General features: G+C 45.4%; 1 protein-coding gene across 1 annotated transcript; it reads left to right on the top strand.

Moving 5' to 3' along the window:
* Positions 1-2,308: 2,308 nt before the first annotated feature.
* On the top strand, positions 2,309-5,885 carry hbegfa (heparin-binding EGF-like growth factor a). Its single transcript, XM_047023111.1, has 6 exons — positions 2,309-2,545; positions 3,160-3,402; positions 3,573-3,774; positions 3,922-4,077; positions 4,372-4,459; positions 4,645-5,885. The coding sequence occupies exons 1-5, from the start codon at positions 2,503-2,505 to the stop codon at positions 4,442-4,444; spliced, it is 717 nt and encodes a 238-aa protein (XP_046879067.1). The 5' UTR covers positions 2,309-2,502; the 3' UTR covers positions 4,445-4,459; positions 4,645-5,885.
* Positions 5,886-14,559: the final 8,674 nt, after the last annotated feature.

The following is a 14,559-nucleotide window of genomic DNA, read 5'->3' as shown; positions in this document are numbered from 1 at the left end:
GCAGTTTGCGCTAGACTATAGTAGAGCTATGCAGCACTTTTACTGTAGCTAGCTAAAGAGCATGTGTATCAACCAGAAGTCCGTTGGTTTATAGTCTGTCAAATTAGTTCTAGTTATTGGTGTTCTTTGGCATACACAGTTTACAGAATCTGCTCTTATTAGCCTATAGTACATCTGATTAGAGCTAGCAACAATGAATTGCAGATTAAAGCCTTGGGTCCCCTATCGTCCAGCAACGCTCGGCAGGAATTTCAGGTCCACTCAATAGCTAGCTAGTTAGTTAGCTCAACTAGATGCATCTACTACTGCGGTCTACGTTTTGTGAAAAGCAGACATTAAGATCACCTGCTCACTACAAACAAAAGGAGTGGAAGAACACTGGACATATTGTACAATAAAATGTTTTATTGAATTGCAGTTGGTTGCCTTGTATATTCTGTTCATTTTTTTTCTATTGAACAGTTGCCGGTGATCATGGTTAGATTCAACTTGCATGAAGTACTACAAACGTGTTGTTAATGTGGTAAATTGTAAGTGGGCTGATGAAGAAAAAAAAGTTGAACAAATCCCACTTACTTCAACAGTCGAAGGTTAAACGTTAAGTGGAACAATATAGGCTAGCATAGCCATTTCCAGCTCTGCTTCACAATATTGCGTTATGCATTATAAGTTAATGTTATACATACATGTTAATAAAGTAGCATACATACATGATACAACACACCAGTAACCAATTGATATTGTGTTACGAAAATATCCGTGAATCGAGATGGTGCTGCTGTCGGTCCCGCCGAAAACCATTCAAACAGGTTGACAGCAGTGGGTTTTCTTTGAACAGCGTGACAAAAAAGCTCTAGATTTTTTCCTGCGTTTCACTGGCAGTGAGTGTTGACAATGTTGTAGTTCACTCCATTTTTCACCAAAAACATCAGCGAGGACTGCATTATGTAGATACGAGTCAGCTGAAGATAGCCAGACTATCGGATTTCTTCAACTGAGCCTGTTTCATTCGTAATTTGCCTGATTGTTGGCCAGCTCCATTGAAAACCATTCAAAAAAGTTGACAGCAGTGGGGCTTTTTGGAACTACAGCGAGCTACATGAACCACGTGATCACGTGTCGGCGAGATCAAAGCGTGTCGCAACTCTCTTTTTCTATGGCTCTGCGTGTACCTATCAGTCGGGGGTGGGGGGGGTGGGGGAAGGGAAAGTGTCCCTTTCCCCCTACTACTCACGTCAATGTCAATGCGACACGGACAAAAGGCTGGAAAACCGGACTGTCCGGCCGAAATCCGGACGTCTGGTCACCCTAGTTCTAAGCGTGCGTGTGTGTGTTCTACGTGTGTGTTATAACTGTGTGTGCGTGTGTTATTAGTGTGTGTGTGTGTGTGTATGTGTGTGTGTGTGTGTATGTTATAGGTGTGTGTGTGTGTATGTTATAGGTGTGTGTGTGTGTGTGTGTGTGTATGTGTGTGTGTGTGTGTGTGTGTATGTTATAGGTGTGTGCGTGTTGTAAGTGTGTGTGTCATCAGTGTGTTGTCTGGTTCACCTTTCGGCGAACCAGGCTTGTCTTGCAGGGCCAGCTGGGCCAGTTTGGAGCGTGGGCGCAGCGTCCAGAGCTGGGAGGACCTGTCCCCTCCTGCCCGTTGGCTGTCCTCCTCTACTACACCACGGGCGTGTCCCCCAACCCAGTATCACAGCTTTTCGTGATATAGTCACGTAAAATAATCAAATCAATCGTGCTAATGACACGAAATGTTAACCGATGCATTTAAATCTAGATTTATTTCAATATTTTTTAATGGTGCGTGTTCATATCACGTTGTTTTGCGAAGATCTGTAACATCCAACTGTCTTTTTCAATGGCTCTGAACATACCCATATTTACCACTTGATGGCGCTCGCATGATAGTCCCAAGGCTGTGCGTGCCTTAATTTTCAGGTGAGTTGCTCTGTAATTTGTCATAACCCATTCATTATTTTGAAATGATAAAATAGAACTATATTATTTCAGTCACTGTAACATTAAAATAGAAGCCAATAATGTTTTTTATTTTTTTGAGAAATCAAAACAATCAATGTAGGCCTACATTGATTCAATATATATCATTAAATATCTCAAATTTGGTTGTATTCTGAAGTTTTATTTATTTATTATTTATTTATTAAGTTTTGTTAATTGTGTATAGTATGCAGTTATATCGATGTATTTGAATGTCTATGTCTATAAACATGTTGCAAGATATAAGCTTCAGCTTTTGTAGGCGTGGCAGGCTGTCTATATAAATGCTGGGCTCTGTTTACTGGCGTTCTTCGACTCTCCCCCACTCGATAAAGGCAGTGCCATTCAAGAGTCAGGCATCTTGACAAAAGCCGATTGAGGTGGAAGACTGTACTTTATATCGACGTAGAGAAGGAACTGTATGGTTAAAAGAGAAAAGGAACTACAACGCTTTCATTTTAATACTTTAAATACAAATCTTTTTTATTGAAGTTTGAAACCATGAGGATTTTAAGAGTGCCGTTTCTGCTCGTTCATGCCTTCGGTAAGTGTTTTGTAATTATATCTACTTGTATTCATTTTACCGAGTTTTCATTCAGTAGAGAGGACATGGGGGTAAAGGAGAACGTAAACTATTTATTGAACTTCTCATGGCATTCATGACCTTTTGAACGTCTTGTGAAATTCATGAAAGGCAACCTTTCTCTTAAGGTGTTGGGTATTCAAAAACGAACGGGGTCATCATTCTATTTAAAAACATGCTTTATGTAACTGGATATATCCTACGTTGTATTTTTAACTCATATTCTTGCATTGGTCCCATTAGCTAACTGTCTGTCTATGCACAGCCAGAGTTGTTGCCCACCGTTGCAGGAATAGATTGATCTAAAGAACACTTTTCAATCAAGAACCGTATTTGTATGAGGCTGAGGCCAGCTACCTGTGGCTAGCTGCACGCCGGTTGCTGCCCCTTACGCAACATGTTTCAACTTGCCCAGCTCTACTTGGTTTTCTAGAACGTGGGATTTTGTTTTTCTCCGTTGCAATTTCGAATATGGGTTTCAGTTCTTATGGATGATCATGTATTTACGTCGTTAATAAACAAACTCTGTTGTTTATTAAAAGTTGTGTTATAACCAATTTCTTTCAACTTTTTAGTGCTGTCGAGATTGGTGAGCGGCGCTGCGGTTGACCGGTATGACGAGAGCACAAGGCCTCAACAACATACGTCTGTAATAAACCTGTTGGATGTGAGTAACGACAACCGGATAGAAGAGGACAACGCTGTTGTAAACAGGCCATCAGTGACCCTGGAGTATGATGAAGAAGAAGATGAGGAATACTATGAAGATGAGGAGGAAGATTATATGTCTGGGGACTATGAAAACGGATTACCCCGAGGTAGGCAAACACGGAACATTTAGATCATTAAAATGCAAGTGACTTACAAAACCAAGCCATCAGTACTAATATATTATTGCATGTTATGAAAGAGTTATAGTACTTGTAGTGGCACATTGTCATGTTGTGTGGAAAAATGTAATTAATCCATATCTCTCTTTCCATTTTAGTTGCATTGTCAAGCAAACCCCAAAACCCATCCACCATTCTGAATGCAGAGAGCCCTGAGGGGAAGATAAGTAGAGGAAAGGGACTGAAGAGGGGGAAAGGCAAGGGAAAGAAGAGGAATCCCTGCCTGAAGAAGTATAAGGATTACTGTATCCATGGCACCTGCCAGTACCTGAAGCATATTCGTGGTGTACCATCTTGCATGTGAGTAAAAAACAACAACAACTTGTGTGTCTGTCCATCAATCTATTGCTGATTGATTAAGGTCAGTCTGAAAGTTTATCAATTTAGTTTGACATTAATCTATCAGGCACTTAACAACTTTGTCTCTGTCTCTCTCTCTCTCTGCAGATGTCATCAGAGTTATTTTGGGCAACGGTGTGAGTTAGTTGCTCTGTCGGTGGGGAAGGCGGAGGGGGGCTACAACAGGACCACAGCTCTGGCGGTGGTGGCAGTGGTGCTGTCTTCACTCTGTCTCACCATCATAGGCCTGCTGTTGGCACTAAGGTGAGCACAGGGGCCCTCCACACGACACACACCTATGGCCTGAGGGCCTTCACACTCCCACTTACTCTCATGTCTGAAAGGAGGAAAGGAAATGAAAGGCATACCAGAAATATTATAGAGGGCCACACAGATTCTAGGATGGAATGTGGCACGTGAACACGAGCAATGTCTTTGTTTTTGTAGTAAGCTTGAATATGTCCTCCTCATGAAGGGTATCGTAAACATTCATGATGTTCAGGTTTATCTCTTCACCTGAAACAGTTAGTTTGAGTTTTGTTGTTTTGTTTCGGATAGGTTTCACAAGCGAGGGGGGTACGACGTCGAGAATGAGGAGAAGGTCAAACTGGGATCGGCTCCCAACCACTGAATGCCAGGAAAGAAGGTTGAGTTCCACATGCTGAACACACTTGCACAATGCACACACATCTACAGAAACACAAACAACATGGCAAACGTCTGGAGTCCTGTCCATAAGAGAAGTCGCAGTTCAGAGGCTGGTGCTGAAGTACCAATTCTCTAAAGTGGATGACAGGTGGTTTGCTCACTGTCCCTATCTCTTCATTCTAGGCGGGGATCCAGAAATTCTACCTCAAAATAGAAAAGAAAAGAGAAGGGAGATGCCTAGAAAAACCCAGAAGAACAGTGACTGTTTGGCCAGAAGGGAACCACAGGCCTAGCACATGAGCCACCTTTCCCACAAGTGACGGCCCCATCAGATAAAACATGGGTGGGGTCAAGATTCCCACAGAGGATTTGTAACCTGCTAGGAAGGAGCCTGCAAAACTGGAACACTGCTTGGTGCAGAAAAAGTACTGGATACATGATGAGGATATGGACAAGGAGATGGAGAGAAACATGGCTGAAGTCAGTGGTGCTTTTTGGCTGTGTTTGAACTATAGGAGATCCAGACTCAACGGATACGGCTTCCATTCTCCCCCACCAACTAGAGAGGGCAACCTGTAGTATTTGTATCAGTCAGCATTTTATATTTTTCTGCACTTGTTTGTCATTTTATAGTACTGTAAAACCTTCTATTTATACCCTTTATCTTTTAATTTATTTATTTAATATTTTGCTGTATTTATGTTCAACTGCTTCGTCCACACAAATGCACTGTCCGATAAAAAAAATGTCGTATTTTTTATATTTAATGTTAGATCATAATATTTATTGATGAGATGTAGATATATCTGCAGCATATCAGTATGCTTATGGAGAACTGAAAAATAAATTCTAAATGCGAGTCCTGGTCACGTAGGTTGATTTGATTACTGATTCTGGCAACCCTTATAGTAGGTTTCTATACCACTGTGACTGATTGAATTATCTGTTGATGACTGTTTTTAACACCACCAATGTTCACTATTCCAATGTAACACTGACAGGTCAATGTAAACCATTATGATGTTGTTGCATTGGACTTATGTTGAAAACTGTTAACTTTTTGCCCAACTGTAACTAAACCTACACGTGTGGATATTTGAAGTCGGCATGCATTCTTATTGCTCTCATGACATTAAAGTATAAACCTGGTGAATCCTATACATATTACAAACCCTGTCAAATGTTGGGTATGTAACTGTAAAAGTGTTGTCTTGTCTTACAATGGTTATAGAACAGAAAAGGTAGTTCCCCACTCAGTATGATACTGTGTAGACATACTGAGGTCCATGTTAAGCTGTTAATGAAATGTGAATTCAAGTGTCCAGCCTTTTCAAAACGTCCTGGAATTTGCCAGTTTGAAGTGATTTAGAGTCAAAATTTGTATTTTGTTCTCAGTAAGAAATGATTAAAAAAAAAAATCTGAATTCATGGTGTCACTGTTTTGTCGTCACCTAGTTCAAGATCAAGTGTTTTATTGTCAGAAGCACAGAACAACACAGGGTCAGACTGGGCACAGAAATTCTTAGGTCAAGACAACGCAAAGCATCCTGGCATAACATAACATATAAATACACAGAACATAGATTACATCTATGATAAGCAAAAATAGAGTAAACCTCCTAATATACAATAATATACAATATTCAATACAGTATAGTAAACCTCTAAATACACATAATACACATAATAACCTATACTAACCTTATAAACCTATGTTAACCTGATACAAGTGAAGTACAATAGTGCTGATAGTGCAACCAGTAGCTGTACCCATACTCATATCCAGACTATTACATGGCTCTTTTAAGGTTCGGAATAAAAAAGAGCCTTTGGCATTTTACTTGGACCAAGTAGTTATATCACAGTGGCTCCTATTTGGTTCTGTGTTGTTATAATTTTTTCATTCTAATAGCCTAAGCTTCAAGCTATGATAAGAAAGGTCATGCTTACTTCAGCCATCTGATCCACTTCCCTGGTCTGGACACACACAAGGGATATTTATTAATAATTATAGAAAACAATACTAGTGTTTCCTCCTGCCAGACAGTTTAGCTCCTCAGACAAAACACCTGTGTCGTGAAACCAAAGACACAAAAGTTGTACAGATTCTGCTTTCATAGCTTACCAAAACCACTGTGGTGATGGCTAAGACACTAACTATGCTAGCAGGCTAGCGTATTCACAGCTGTCCCACAGTAGATCTAATGCAATCCTGGAATAGGCTAGCAATGATGACATGACCACATCATCAGTCTTACTGACAGATCAATCAGATGGTGCTACGTAACTGGCTACTGGGCCTGCCTGCCTGCCTGCCTGCCTGCCTGCCTGCCTGCCTGTCTGTCTGTCTGTCTGTCTGTCTGTCTGTCTGTCTGTCTGTCTGCCTGCTTGCCTGCCTGTCTGCCTGCTTGCCTGCCTGCCTGCTTGCCTGCCTGCCTGCCTGCCTGCCTGCTTGCCTGCCTGCCTGCTTGCCTGCCTGCCTGCCTGCCTGCCTGCCTGCCTGCCTGCCTGCCTGCCTGCCTGCCTGCCTGCCTGTCTGCCTGCCTGCTTGCCTGCTTGCCTGCCTGCTTGCCCGCTTGCCTGCTTGCCTGCCTGCTTGCCTGCTTGCCCGCTTGCCTGCTTGCCTGCCTACATTAGAGCGCCTCAGGGAAACAGATGTTGAAGAGACACCTGATCTGCAACCACAACACATCATGCCATCATACCATACACTATCACTACACAGATGGTATGTTCAAAGAGTGCTACTGTAGCATCCCAACTTTCCCCCTCCGCCAAGTCTTACACATCCAAAAGAAACAATACAATGATTGGTTACAGATGGTCACACTGTCAGCTTTACTAGGTCTAAAGCAAGTCAAAGACATCCAGCTGGATTCAAAGGCTGGCTGAGACTCCACCAAACCTCTGTTACTCACCTAATGAAGTCACGTCCTGCCCGGATATGTGTGTTTGTATGCATGGTGCATGTGTGCACGTGCGAGTGCCTGCTGTGCTTTTGTGTGTGTGTGTGTGTCTGTGTGTGTCTAAACTATCTAACCAGCCCATCACAGTAAATACATGCTGGGGAGGACAGGTTGAAGATGTTTACCTGGAGGTCTGCTTGTTTCAGCTTGTTACTACACCCAAGCTGTGGCTGTGATAACCACAATGGCTGCACATCCTGGATACACAACACACAGCTCAAACCCAGGGCAACATGCGGTAACTGAAGACAGATGTGCCGCTGAAACATTAGGGTGTGGCACATGATGTGGTGCTCCTCTCTCCCCGGTGTACCCATTTGCGGTCCGAGTCTAAACGACCACCATTGCTTGTTTTATGGCTTTAGCTGCTCCACTGCCTTCATGTCTAAGAAGAATTTCTCGCAATGACTTTATCCTTTATTCCACAGTTCTGGATGTAAATGTGGACCTGCAGATCGACAGGTCTGAAATTACAAATGGTTATGACATTGTTTGTCCGGACCTGTCAGATACAGTAGCATAAACACTGTTTTGTCTCCGTGTCTGTGTGTGTCATGAGCTTGTCATTTACAGTAGTGAAGCCACATAAGCTTGGCCTCTCAATGTCAAGTAGTAGAGCACACCGAAATAGTGCTGTGTAGTCATGGTCACATAGCTGCTATTCCAGGGTCTGACAGACATCCAGAGGACAGAGACAGAGAAGGGAGCACTTCTAGTTCTGGTGGTACAAGTCTGGAGGTAACACCTTGTGACTGACCCACATCCAAGCTAGAGGACGCTTCCATAACCTTCTTTATAGGGTCTTGAAAATTTTGTGTAAGGCTAACTTGGCATCAACAGACTGCATCACAGTTGAGTTATTTTTAGAATTTTCTCAGAAGTTGTCAGAGCGCTGGGCTTTGTCTGTATTACCTGCCCAGTACCAAAAGTTATCCATTTGCTCTAGGTGAGCTATACACAGTTTGCAGATTTAGGTCGATTGATAAGGGAAAATATGAGCTTGTGGATCGGGTGAGCCCAAACTCTTTGTTTTCTGTCCAAGACTGTGAGTGACCCGGTGCTATAGCGAAGGAGTTTTGTGTGAAGGACTGTTTGGTGTGAGTTTGTTGGGAAAGGTGTTTCCTGCCTCAGCTAACAGCAACAATGGGTAGTTTCCACGGCAATATGGAAGTGCGCACTCATTCAGTTGGAAATCTAATCATCCCCTTACTGGACACGATTAATGGGAAGGTACAGACACCTACCTGGAATTAGTGTGTGTGAGTGTGTTTTATATGTGTGTGTGTTTGAGTCCATCTTTTCCCAGCCCCAGTTGCCTCAGCCCTGAGTGACCTGCCAGTCTCCAAGTGCCAGTCAGCCCTGATGGATGGGCTGCTGACATGGCAGTTGTGGCAGGACAGCGGGGAGCTGTGAGGGTCACTGTGCTGTACACAACCACCATAAGTGTTTACACAGACAGGGCCGGGGGAGGGAGAGAGGGAGAGAGGGAGAGAGGGAGAGAGGGAGAGAGGGAGAGAGGGAGTGAGGGAGAGAGGGAGAGAGGGAGAGAGGGAGAGAGGGAACTAGGGAGGGCAAGATAAAAGAGGAGCAGGAGTGTGCCAAGGTGAGCGACACCGAGTCAAATGGAAGAGTGAGTGCTGATAGACAAAAGGTCAGAGGGAGAGAGGGAAAGAGAGAGGGATGGGGTTGGCGACCGAGGTGCTGACATGCCTTTGCAGCTGCCAGTGGATAAGAAAGATTAAACAGTTAGAGGAACGGACTACCTGCATTCTCCCTTTTCCCTCTCTCCCTCTCCTATCTCCCACTCTCTTATCCCTATTTCCCCTCCTCCTTTCCTTCCCTCATCCTTTTCTCCTGGCCTGGACCCAGCTCTAAAGGCTGTGGATGTTCTCAGTGGATGTACAGTAGTCTAAATGCCTCAAGGCATAAATAGCAGTAGGAGAGAACTGAGTCCAGCCCAGCACAGACCCCCTGCCAGGACCCACTCCTCGGAGCTCTGCTCCCCCGCCTCAGAGAGCAGGAGCTGGGGGGGAATGCCAGCAGATTCCCCTGCGCTGACCTCATCCTGCTGCTGGGACAGACACTTGTTATGTATCATGATCACACTATTAAATTCTCACTGGGATCTATTTAGATGCTGCACTGGATGGAGGCAGCATCACATTACAGCCTGGCAGAAGGAGAGGATGAGAGGGCAGGAGGCAGGAGGCAGGAGGCAGGAGGCAGGAGGCAGGAGGCAGGAGGCAGGAGGCAGGAGGCAGGAGGCAGGAGGCAGGAGGCAGGAGGCAGGAGGCAGGAGGCAGGAGGCAGGAGGCAGGAGGCAGGAAGTGGAAGTGATAGAAGAAGAGAAGACAGAAGGACAGGAGATAGGGACTTTTTAAATCTCATTGTCTCAGATTTCCCTCTGGTATATAGGTGTGAACGAACACATGTGCATACATACATGAGTGCCAAACACCCCCACCCCCCACACACACACCCACACACCTACACACACACACACACACACACACTCACACACACACACATATACTGTAAGTAGACAGGATGACTATACTGTTGGGCTGACTCATTTGTTTTCTCATGCTTTTTTCAGCATTGACTCCTACTGCTCTTCCATATCCGCCCAGTGTATGTTTGTGTGTGTGTGTGTGGTTGGAGGGGATCAACCCCAACACGTGCTGGCTGTGCAGAGTGACTACACAAGCTAACAAAGAAGCTGGAGGTTGAAGTCTTGAGGCCTGTGGTCAGAGGATGAAGCATGCTGGCCTCTTGGGGTACTTCTTACCAACGCTTGCCTGTGGCTGCACTCAAAGCTGAGAGAATTCCAGTGAACAGTCAACAATGTTGTTTATCAAAAACTTTGAAACATTTATCAGGTTTTCCCACATTCCACTGCTACTGCCACAACTCATTATCTCCCCCCCCCTCACTCTTTTCCTTCCCCCTACCACCCTCCCTCCCTCAGGATAAGCTGACAGTTGACTTGTGTGTTCTTGACCGCACCCCCACAGCGCCGGACAGAGGCATTTCTTTTTCTCAATAATTCCCCCCTCCCCCCTTTGTGTGAGCTTATTTCCTTCCATCTTGCATCTCTCTCCCTCCCCTTACCCTCTCTCTCCGTCTCTCTCCTTCTTTGCTCTCCCGCTGCTTCCCTCTCCCCGGCCCTCACTCTCTTTCTCTCTTTTCCTCTCTCTCTTTAGGAGGCCTCCACCACAACCCACAGGCTGTGAGTTAGGTCTGTGACCTCTGCAAGACTTTCCCCTCCGCTCTATTCTCTGTCTGCCTCCCTCCGTCATTCTCTCCCGACGCAGCAGACAGTGTGGGAGCTCTGTTCAGAGAACAGGAATGCTGGTTGAGGAGAGAGGGAGGAGAAGAGAGAGACTGAGTGGAAAGGAGAGGACAGAAGATGAGAAGAGGGCAAAGTAGAGTGCAGTGGAAAGGAGAGGTGACGAGGAGAGAGGAGAGACGAGGAGAGAAGAGGAGCGGCGAGGAAAGGAGAATAGGGGGATTTTTCCTGGGGATGAGGTCATGGATGATGGCTTTTCTCCGAGAGAGCCAAACACGTCTCGTGGCAGACGCACCCCTGACCTCTCCCTGCCAAAACACACCCGTGTGCACACACACACACACACACACACACACACACACATACACACACACACACACACATACACACACCCACAATCACCCACACACTTACACACACATGCAGTATCATATTCTGCATTATGTCTACGCTGGCAGCTAGTAATGCACGAGGCAAGTTAGGCCCCTCTGGGCCCATTTTTGGCCTTGGACCCTCATCCATGTGGTAAGCCCTGTCTCGAAGCTGGCTGAGAGATGGAAGTCATTACTAACACACTCTATTCAGCCGCCTCAGCATAAACACACACACACGACTGACTCAACAGACTCACTGCCTGAAAAGTGATCTGATATTGTATTACTGTCCCAGCTTGGCTGAGAACTCCCAGTCAGTAGTAAATACATGTGAAAACGGCGGCAAAAGCGGTTAGAATAGTGATTCGTCAGCCTTGTTGCTTTCTCATGGTGAGTCAGAGAGGCCGGCTTTTTGTGCTTGAGTGTGAAAGTCTCCCCCCCAAGCCCCTTTCCCCAACGTTAGCTGTCGGGAACTCGACTCAGCAGTGAGCGGCAGACGGGGTGGGAGACAATGAGGGGCCGCTGGGAGTGTGACGCACGCTCCTGGAACCACAGCTGCTGTTGTTGAATGCCAGTGGGGTGGATTACCCAGAGTCCTCATCAGCCAGTCACCTACCTGCCATCAGACAGGCAGAGAAACAGACAGACAGACAGACAGATGGACTGGCAGAGAGACAGACAGACAGACAGACAGACAGATGGACTGGCAGAGAGACAGACAGACAGACAGATGGACTGGCAGACAGACAGGCAGACAGATGGACAGCAGTTTGGAATGGAGTCAGCAATTTCAGTTCCAGAGATACATTTGTTAGATCAGCCAGGTTTCCATTCCTTTCAGAGGACAAAGAGATATCTGTCTACCAAGTCACTGAGCATCCAGGAGTTCCAGGGACAATCTCAGTCTCCTTTAAGGCCCTCTCCCCTCAGGTAAAACATCTTGGTTTTCAAAATAGACCTGGGGGAAAGTCAGGGATTCCCAGGTCACCTTTGAAACCAGATACTGGTGTTTGTGTGTCGTTTTGTGGGTGTGTACATTTGTGTGTGTGTTTGAAGTGTCATGTGGCTTCTGACCCCTCAAACATTCCACACCTCAATTTACTATTTGTGTTGCCTCCATCTGGAAACACATGCACAGACTCGCACAAGCGTATACTACATACTGCACACTCCCATCTCAATCCCCAACCCCCCTATTTGAGAGTGCATTGCTCTTTGTGGAAACAGAGAAGTGATTGTTGGCTCTGCAGGTGTGTGTGTGTGTGGGTTTCTATAGCTGCAGGTGTGTGTGTGCGTGTGTTTCTAGAGCTGCAGGTGTGTGTGTCACAGTATAATTACAGGCGCACCAGAGAATTTTTATTGTCTTGGAATTCCATCCCTCCCTTCATCTCTCCACTCCCCCTCTCCTCCCATCCAACCCTCTCCCATCTTTATCTCTGTCGTGCAGAGGTCAAGGAGAAACCGAGGAGCCACTAAACTCTGCTCTCCTGGTGTTGTCAAACACACTACTGGCATCTCACCTCTCCTCCCCTCTTCTCCTAAACTCTCCTCTTCTTCTCTCCTCTTCTCCTCACCTGACTTCTCCTCTCCTTTTTACCCTCCCCCCTAGTTCCCTTCTCTCTCTAGTCTAACCTCTCTTCATTCCGGTGGTAACTTCCCCTTCTAAAAGCCCCTCACATCAAACAGAGAGGCCTGCCAGGCAGGAGATGACATCACCACATCGCTACTCATTGTCTGGGAAGGGAGAAGCTTTGTTTACATCTGATGGACACTGCTGAGCTCCTGGTCTCTGCTCAGTGCTACCAATGCCACTGGCCATTGTCCAGCATGTATATTATTCATGCAGTCTGCATGAGTGTGTGTGTGTGTGTGTGTGTGTGAGTGTGTGTGTTAGAAACTCAAACCGTGTGGAGGGCTTCATTAAAAATCCATATATGGAGATAGGAGAAGACAGGGTGGACAGCAGAACTCGTTTTTACATCTAAGAACATGCAGGCGTGGACATGAAGCTGTACAGTAGAGCTGATAGTATACTTGACAGTAGAGCTGACAGTAGACTAGACAGTAGAGCTGATAGTTTATTTGACAGTAGAGCTAATAGTTTACTTGACAGTAGAGCTGATAGTTTATTTGACAGTAGAGCTGATAGTAGACTAGACAGTAGAGCTGATAGTTTACTTGACAGCAGAGCTGATAGTAGATTAGACAGTAGAGCTGATAGTTTATTTGACAGTAGAGCTGATAGTAAATTAGACAGTAGAGCTGATAGTTTACTTGACAGCAGAGCTGATAGTAGACTAGACAGTAGAGCTGATAGTTTACTTGACAGCAGAGCTGATAGTAGATTAGACAGTAGAGCTAATAGTTTACTTGACAGTAGAGCTGATAGTTTATTTGACAGTAGAGCTGATAGTAGATTAGACAGTAGAGCTGATAGTTTACTTGACAGCAGAGCTGATAGTAGACTAGACAGTAGAGCTGATAGTTTACTTGACAGCAGAGCTGATAGTAGACTAGACAGTAGAGCTGATAGTTTACTTGACAGCAGAGCTGATAGTAGATTAGACAGAGACAGAGCCGAGGCCCCCAGGAATGCCTATTGAAACTGCAAGCTGTACCCTGGACAGAAACCAAACTCATAAAGAGAGTTTATGAGACTCTCAGTCATTACTGAGGTCTATAGCTCTGGAATGGTGGTTTAGAGTGTTGGGGCGGGTGGGTTTAATGGTAGGCAGATGTGAGAGGTGTTCTGCAGGTTGGACACACACACATACTGTACACACACACGCACGCACACACACACACACACACACACACACACAGCGAGAGAGAGGTCACAGTAGGAGTCTATGGGACAGTGTACAGATCATTCCTGATCAGGGATGGTCAGGTATCGTGAGAATGTAACAAGAGGTAGTCCCTACTGAGTTGCAAAACTCTTTATAGTTCTCTCTCTCTGTCCTCCTTTTCTCTGTCAGGGGAGACCTGAGGATACTGTCCTCCTGTGTTGTTTAGCACAGGGCCCCTCCCTAACAGTCACCCAGCCCATTTCTGTGCTTGTTCCGTTATAACAGTTTTCCACTCTCTTATCAGTAGAGCTATTATGTTTGGCTGAGGAGCTATAAATACAGCCCATCTGTCGAGACCATTGTCTGTTTCTGCCTTAGACTTGTGACAAACTTGTAGAAGGTTCCATCAGGTAAGAAGTTTGTAAAGTCATCGCTACTACAGATTTAGTCACTTTGGATGCGTTGGGTATTCTGTGACCTCACAATGCCGTTTCTCCTCCCTGTGTGTGTGTGTGTGTGTGTGTGTGTATCTCCGCCCATGGTGGGTTCATGGAGTAATTAGCCAGGAGGAAGAGCCTGTTTGAGTGCAGACAGCGAATCTCCCCTGGCCTAGGCATCCGCTCAGTTTTGTATACACACACATACACCCACCCCACAAACACATACACACTTACATATAC

Source organism: Hypomesus transpacificus, chromosome 1, assembly GCF_021917145.1.
Source record: "Hypomesus transpacificus isolate Combined female chromosome 1, fHypTra1, whole genome shotgun sequence".
Classification (NCBI taxonomy): Eukaryota; Metazoa; Chordata; class Actinopteri; order Osmeriformes; family Osmeridae; genus Hypomesus; species Hypomesus transpacificus.
Note: the sequence above shows the minus strand (reverse complement) of the source record. Positions and strands in the feature narration are given on the sequence as shown.

Excerpts from the sequence above, each read along its gene's own strand:
- hbegfa (XM_047023111.1), top strand. The coding sequence starts at position 2,503 with ATGAGGATTTTAAGAGTGCCGTTTCTGCTCGTTCATGCCTTCG. Across the intron at positions 2,546-3,159 it reads TCTGCTCGTTCATGCCTTCG|TGCTGTCGAGATTGGTGAGC; the intron begins GTAAGTGTTTTG and ends TCAACTTTTTAG. Across the intron at positions 3,403-3,572 it reads TGAAAACGGATTACCCCGAG|TTGCATTGTCAAGCAAACCC; the intron begins GTAGGCAAACAC and ends TTTCCATTTTAG.